General features: G+C 45.6%; 1 protein-coding gene across 1 annotated transcript; it reads left to right on the top strand.

Moving 5' to 3' along the window:
* Positions 1-3,204: 3,204 nt before the first annotated feature.
* Positions 3,205-4,843, top strand: CORT (cortistatin; the record flags this gene model as incomplete). The annotated part of the gene is given in 4 exon segments (XM_049698213.1): positions 3,205-3,471; positions 3,473-3,538; positions 4,560-4,590; positions 4,593-4,843. Coding segments are annotated over 4 exon segments (549 nt in total), but the record flags the coding sequence as incomplete, so codon positions are not given.
* Between the last annotated feature and the right edge of the window lie 2,962 nt (positions 4,844-7,805).

The raw sequence follows: 7,805 nt of genomic DNA, 5'->3' as shown, positions 1-7,805 counted from the left end.
TTATAATGCATCTTGTTTCTATAGATTTCTGTAGCTCCAGAAACTCAGAATACACATGACTCGAAATGATGAACCCGTGTGCACCCTGGGTGTCCTGTCCCTGATTAGAGGGTTGTAGAGGGCCCCTCCCGCCTGGCATGGGTATTTTGACATGAAGTTTTCTAGCCAGATGAGAGAGTTGACTTGATGTTCATGTAATCTTTTGGTTTATTTGGCACATTTATGTATGACCTGTTCATAGTTTAGACAAGTGGTAGTATAACACATTTTTCGGGGATTATAACACAGGGGTGGCCAGACTTTGTACGGAATGGCTGAGTCTACTCCCTGAGTTCTCAGGAGCTGCCTCTTGCCCACCGCACGTTCTGATCAGGGTTTAGGTGACTCCAGAATGTCCGTGTGATGTCAGCCATCCTTTCCAGTCCACCTTTGCTGACAGTGGCAGAAGGGAGTGGTAGAGGGCCCTCTCTCAGGCTTGCTTCCTCAGAGTCCTGGAAGCTCATCTGAACTTCAACTGGATTTGTTAACCACGTAGCCAGATGATTGACCATGTAAAGCAGCAGATGTCTTGGACATAAAGGTGGCCTGGTAGCATAGTTGGGGCAATTTACATTTATAATGTTTGTTGTCTTCCTTGTTACACCAGTTCCTCAAAAAAAATTGAAATAAAAGATCCTGTGTTAATTTTTTATTACTCAATGAACGATCCAGGGAAGTTTCAGAGCATCCCCTTCTACACACAGCAGCAGCTGGAATGCGCTGGGGTAGGTCTACGCCGGCTCATACACAGCTGATACCTTGAAACCTAGGTGTCTGGGAAAGCGTAATCAGGGCCCGATTACTACCTTTACTGAATTGCAGAATCTGTGAAGAACCCTTAGAGGTCGTCTTACACCTTCTATCTAGGTCCTACTTCTGCCTTTTAGAATAAACAATCTCCCTTTTTCGAAATCATGCGGTACTGTGTTCTTTAGTCACGGCTCCCATGGTACTTCTTTTCAGAAGCACACGTTCTTGCATAAAACATTAGACCGTCGGCTCCCTGTGGGCAGGCTTTGGGGTGGTGGATGGTGGTGGGTGCCTTGTGTAGTGCTGTGCACACACGGCAGGCAGGCGCCCCCAAGTACTTGTTCCCGGGTCTGAGGTGTGCTGGGTGGTGAGGTGGAGCCTTTGCTTGAGTTTCATGGCTCTAAGCAGGGATTTCCAACGTTTTGTGGCAGGGAGCTCTTCTTTATACTGTGGGGCAGGACGGACTAAGGATTTAGGGTATCTTCTTAGTAACAGTTCCTATCGTGAGGGCCTTCTGTGCTTTCTACTTGTGTTAGGTGCTTATCATGATCTTATTTGGTCCTCACAGAGTTCTGTGAGGTAGGCAGTAGGTACGGTTTTTATCCCCATTTTATAGATGAGGAACCCGAGGCCCTAGAAAAGTTAATTCAACGGCAAAACCAGGATTTTAGTCTAGAGCCGTCACCTTAAAGTACTACGATATGTTGCCATCTCCTTGAAAACGGCCAGTAATAAGATCACATGAAGCCTTCTCCAACCCGCAGCACATAACCCTCTTTGCACCAAAAATTTACTTTTCTCTCATTTGCAGAGTGTGTATCCTGCCCCTTCGCGGGGCTGTAACAACTCTGTCAGGGTGGAGGATGTGGCTCTCTTGTACCTCTAGGTGGTACACGCCAGACGCTCAGTGTTTAATGAGGCCACTGGATAAAACCTGGGAATATACTGCAAGGCTATAAGAAGCTGGCTGAGCTGCCATGACCTTCTCATCTGCAAGAATATCTGAACATTTTTAACGCCATTTGTGGGAGTTAGGCAAAAAATTTATTGTGGTACCAAAAAAGGGACTAGGCGATATGCAGCGTATGATCCATGGGTCATCGTGCCGTGCCGATTTTACCTAGAATCTTAAACAACAAGCCTGTGATGCAATGAAATTTAAGGTTGAGATTTCCCTTGTGAAGGGGTGTGAACCAGGCTCTTGGAAAACCGAAAGCTTCAGCGTTCACTTCTGGAAAGCGCTGTCAGTTCTTTGGTTGCTTTCTTCCATTTAGAACCTTGCCTTTGACATCGGTCACCTTAGTAGGTTAGTGGTGGGTGTTTCGGATTTTCCTAGCTGTCTCAGTTAGGTGAAGAGGGTCTGCACATTTGTTTGTGTGACTCTGAACCTGGGACCCATCCGGAGGAGCCAGGGGGTGGCACGGCACAGAGGGCTTCACGTTCTGGAGTTCTTAGCAGTGGAACTGTCTTCAGGAGGAGAGGAAGCCCCAGGAGCTGGTCAAGTACAGGGCATTCAGTAAGAAGTACGTTTTACGCTACACACAGACACACACACAGACACACAGACACACACACACACACACACACACATACACACACACACACACACACACACAGCAGTATTTATCCTTACTCAACATGATGCCCTCTAATTTTTATTTCATTCAAAAAAAGTGCTAGGGCTTCCCTGGTGGCGCAGTGGTTGAGAGTCCGCCTGCCGATGCAGGGGACACGGGTTCGTGCCCCGGTCCGGGAAGATCCCACATGCCGCGGAGCGGCTGGGCCCGTGAGCCATGGCTGCTGAGCCTGCACGTCCAGAGCCTGTGCTCCGCAACGGGAGAGGCCACAGCGGTGAGAGGCCCGCGTACCACAAAAAAAAAAAAAAAAGTGCTAGTTTATGAGCCACTAGTGAGTGGCCAGCAGCAGATGAAAAGCACTGGTTACTCTAGTGTCAGCTCATTAGAATTGTGGGATCTCGGCTCCTCCTTGTACCCACGACATCAGAATATGCATTTTAATCTTAATAAGGTGATTCGGGTCCACGTCACAGTTCGGGAAGGCCTGGGCCAGAGGACAGTGGCCTGCTGGGTGGGGAGGCGGTGCTGGGGAACCATCACTCGGGTCACCCTTGCCTGTGGTTTGGAGACCAGTGGGTGCTGAGCGGCTCCCTGAGCCCTCACCGTCGCCTTGTTTCTTCTGCCCAAGCAGATTCAGTCATACTTTTACGTGGGCAAAATTGCAGATTTTAAGCTCCTTATCCAAGGCTAATTTTGTATTATGTTAAATCACTTGGTTTTCTCATGGCTTCCTGCTTGCTTGGGCATAAATATGAGGAGGTAGAACTTCTTCAGAGGCAAGTGCACTTTGCATTCTAAAGTAGGAGCAAATCCACTCTCAACACAGGAAGAGATCTGAGGTTTTAATGAAGGGGTTAAATCCAATCCGAAGGCACTTTTGTGGGCACTGATTGCTCAGGCTTATGCGTCACTGCTTGAGTGTGAAGGAAGAGGGGGTACAGGCTTTAGACAGGCATATATACAAAAACACGGCTGCAGGTTGAGCTTAAAATAACCCCCGGTCTCCAAAGAAGAGACCCAAGTCCACAACACACTGATTTCGGGGCTGCCAAGCAGGGTGAGCAGCCGCAGGGCTGGAGAGAAGTGCCAGTCAGCCCGAGGATGCTGCCGCCCCTCTGCCTGCCGCCGCTGCCCTTCCCCTGGAGGGCGGCCTCGCCGGCCGTGACAGTGGGGTGAGTAGTCTGACTCGGCCGCATGCTGACCCACTTGTGGGCTGTCTCTTTCCTTGGCACATTTGGCCACCCCTATGGATTCCCCAGCATCTCCACGGCAGGGTGTGTACAGGACAGACTGCAGGGCTGGACTCTGCAGTGTGCCCCTCAGCTGCCCTGTGCCGTGATGTCCATATAGACCATTGATTCTTGTCTACCTTCAGTTGTTAGGAAGTTTGTTAGAAAGCTCTGAAACTAAGGGGAGCTTCTTCGAGCTAGCCGTCTCCATCTGCTAGTCTTTGAAACATTTAGTGATTACAGCAGTCTATTGCAGTGCAGTCATGGAGCTGCCACTGTGGTATTAGTCACACATACTTCTGGAATCTTAATTTATATATACAGCACATGTTCTCACTGGCTCAGATTAATTGACATCATTACATTTTCCATTGTGAGAATTTGTGATTTCATGACATGACTTATTTTTCTCTTTTTCCCATTTTGAAAAAGTTCCAAGAAAGAGTACATAAAGTTGACCATTAAAAATGGATTTTTCTCTGAACTTATCAGATGAGTTCCAGACAAGTCATTCATCATCAGATTACTCCTAGAAGCTTTCTAAGGAGCTTGAAAAGCCAGAATATAACGTCTCAAGCTGATCTCTCTCGAAAAGCAATTTGTGGACAGCCAGGAGGAGGACCAGAGATGGGAAAACCAAGCTAAATTAGCCTGATCCACCTTGGGGGGCTTCTTAGCTGCCAGTCACTTGTCAGGGAAAATGATAGATTTCTTGACCTCTTCTAATTAAGAACCTCAGCCAAGATTAGGGGCAAAACAAGCAGAGTTTCCTTGATTGAAAAATTTCAACTTCTTTTCTCTAATTAGAGCAATTTCGTTAAGGTGTTCTCTTAACTTATCCTTTAAATAGAAATGTGATTTATTGTTCTGGAGAATTTTTTTTTTTAAGGAATTATGTATCTCAATGCTGGCTGAACCAGGTGGTTGATTTGTCTTTCCTTTGTCCTCTGCTTCTTTTTAAAAGCATATACAGGAAGTGGCAGAAATAAAGAAAAACAGCTGTTGACTTTCCTTGTGTGGTGGTATGAGTGGGCCTCCCAGGCCAGGGCAGTGTCCTTTTTAGGAGGGGAAGCCAGGGAGGTGTCCAAACGGCAGGAAGTCCTGCCCCTCCAACAGTCCACTTGCCGAGATGAAACGCCCTGCAAGAATTTCTACTGGAAGACCTTCTCCTCCTGCAAATAAAACCCCACCCATAATTACTCATGCAAAGAAGTGTAAGGATGGATCTGAATAAAAATGTATTCATCAGCCGTGATCTTTCTTCTTTATGCAGTTGTCTTCTCTTTCTCGTGTAATTTGAAAAGTAGTTTTTATTTAAACTCCAAAAACACCCAATACTGAGTGTCTTGAGTAATTTGGAACCCAAAGAGAGTATTTTTGATAAAGATTTTTGTGGCTTTTTCCGTTATTGTCAATGCAGCCATGGGACTTTCCTTCCACCTTCATTATGTGCTTAGAGGTGTTTCTGTCCTTGTCTTCCTTGCTTTGATTTAAAATAGCTAAAAGCTACATATTTAAGTGTTCAGAATAACATTACAATTTATTTTGATATAAACTGTCTAATTTAGGGCTTCCCTGGTGGCGCAGTGGTTGAGAGTCCGCCTGCCGATGCAGGGGACGCGGGTTCGTGCCCCGGTCCAGGAAGATCCCACATGCCGCGGAGCGGCTGGGCCCGTGAGCCATGGCCGCTGAGCCTGCGTGTCTGGAGCCTGTGCTCCGCAACGGGAGAGGCCACAACAGTGAGAGGCCCGCGTACCACAAAAAAAAAAACAACTGTCTAATTTAAACAATATTTCCCCTCATATTAAAAGCAATTTTTAACATTGTGCTCAAAGAACAAAATGATTGTTCCTCATGTTTTAGCTAAAATTAATTTAAAAACAAATGCCACGCTATTAGGCAGACAACATCATGTTGACATGCTTATAAAAGTTACATTCGAAACTGCTGTTAAAAAGTACCTGTACTGGGGCTTCCCTGGTGGCGCAGTGGTTGGGAATCCGCCTGCCGATGCAGGGTACACGGGTTCGTGCCCCGGTCCGGGAGGGTCCTGAGTGCCGCGGAGCAGCTAGGCCCGTGAGCCATGGCCACTGAGCTTGCGCGTCCGGAGCCTGTGCTCCGCAGCAGGAGAGGCCGCGGCAGTGAGGCCCGCGTACCGCAAAAAAAAAAAAGTACCTGTACTAATTTTAACTAGTTAATATTAATTTGTTACAATTCTTTTTATGGAGGAGAGCTTCAGGCTTATTTCAGATCAAGCATAGTGAGCAGTGCTGCTGCCCAGCCTGTAGCCTAATTGCCTCCACTGCTAATACAAGGACTTCCAGAGTCACAGGATCCGGACTTCATTTGGAGACCGATGCATATGTATTGATATGTGTATAATTGTTATATTTTCCCTTTCCTCAGTAATTTCCCACAGAAGTGAGTGAATGGTGGGTAAACGAGGGGGAGATTCCTTTCTGTGTGATATAATGCAGAGCGGCTGTCGAGCCCCATGTGGACCAGCATCTGGGTCCCCTGAGATGAAGGCAGGAGTAAACAAGTGCTCAGTTCCAAACCCTAATCAAATTTCAGTTCTCCCCTGTAGCCCTGAAATCCTTCCTTGATTATACATATTGTTTATGGCTCTTGAATCACAGACTCTAAAGAAAACTTCTAGCATGAGGTTTTTCAGATGCTAAACTTTGAAGCTTAGAGATTCAAACCTGGAGTTACAGAAAGTTTCTGAGGGTCAGGGCTATTATCAGGAAAACCAGCAAAGGCTGGCTGGAGGGTATTGTGATATTTTCTTCTCTGGACACAAGGGGAGCAGACTCACGGAGTATGACTGCTGACCGTTCCATTCTGTTTTCCACAGAGCTGAGCTCATATTCATAATTACTAGCTGAGTAAAGTATAATGGGATGGAAGTGCCTTAATAGCATCCACATTTCCAAACACAGCAGCTTTCAGAGACCAGTAATCGGGTCAGTGCACTGGTGGAAGATGCCTGCCTGAAAGGCCAGCTAACCTTCAGAACTGAAGATTCTTCTAGAAGAAAAGCATGCTCACTGTTTTTCAGTTTCAGTTGGGGTCATACATACACAGTTCTTAAGACTGGAGATTGTAACTTTTTTTTTTTTTGGCCGCACCGTGTAGCATGCGGGATCTTAGTTCCCTGACCAGGGATCGAACCTGTGACCCTGCAGTGGAAGCACGGAGTCTTAACCACTGGACCACCGGGGATGGCCCTGTAACTTTTAACTAAGTAATGTCTGAAGGAAATGAAGCTATGCTAATGACACTGCCAGGAAATTCATCAAGTTTAAGCCTACCTTAGTTCAGTGGCCTTGATAAAATGTTAACTGGCGTCAACTGCATGTCAGACTAGAGTAAAATGCTCATGATTAATAAATTAGGGTAAAATGGGTAAATTAGATTGATTTCCTACCATCTTAAAGTCTGCCTTTGTGTAGTTCAATATAGTCAAATGTGTAGATCTAGGACATCAAGACCTGGACAGCTTCTAATTCATTCTCTTGCATTTATTTCCAGTATTTCACCAGAATAGATCCTTAACTGCTAAGGAAGAACTGATGTGGTATAAGCATTCGACAGAAATCCTTTCATAGTATTCATATGTCAGTGCTGACAGCAAACCATTTCAGTGGAAAGTCAGACCAGTAAGCTCATGGGAGATACGTAAACACCTTGAATTGACAGCGCCTGCTGAAGGGATAACCCACATCTTAATAACGGCAGCTTCTTCGATAGAGACAGGGATTCGATTTTGAACAAATCAGAAGAGGAAATGTCATTTAGCTCTGAAAAAGAAGTTTTCTGTTTCTAGACTAGGAAGGAAGAGGCAAAGCACAGCTGGGCAACCCACTATTTCTAGCTTCTTATAACCCTAATAAAAATTAACACGAAGTTATCCTTTCTATTTATAATTAAATAGTTAAGTGAACAGATACGTGTTTGTCTTATTAAAATAACTGTAAGCTGGAGAAAAAGCTAGAATTTTCTTGGTGATAGTTCTTGTAACATGATATTAGAAAATACCGAAGAAAATCCCATAGCCCTGCATTAACCTGTTGGTTCACTTCCTTATAATTGTGGAAGTGTTGTCTGACTTAGTTTGAGCAAACAGCTAACTTTAAGGATCTGCAATCTGAAAATTTAATGCAGCTCCTGGGGAGGAGTGAATCTGTTCCCTTCATTGGAAGCTTCC

The sequence above is a fragment of the Orcinus orca genome, chromosome 1 (genome assembly GCF_937001465.1).
Source record: "Orcinus orca chromosome 1, mOrcOrc1.1, whole genome shotgun sequence".
NCBI classification, from domain to species: domain Eukaryota; kingdom Metazoa; phylum Chordata; class Mammalia; order Artiodactyla; family Delphinidae; genus Orcinus; species Orcinus orca.
Note: the sequence above shows the minus strand (reverse complement) of the source record. Positions and strands in the feature narration are given on the sequence as shown.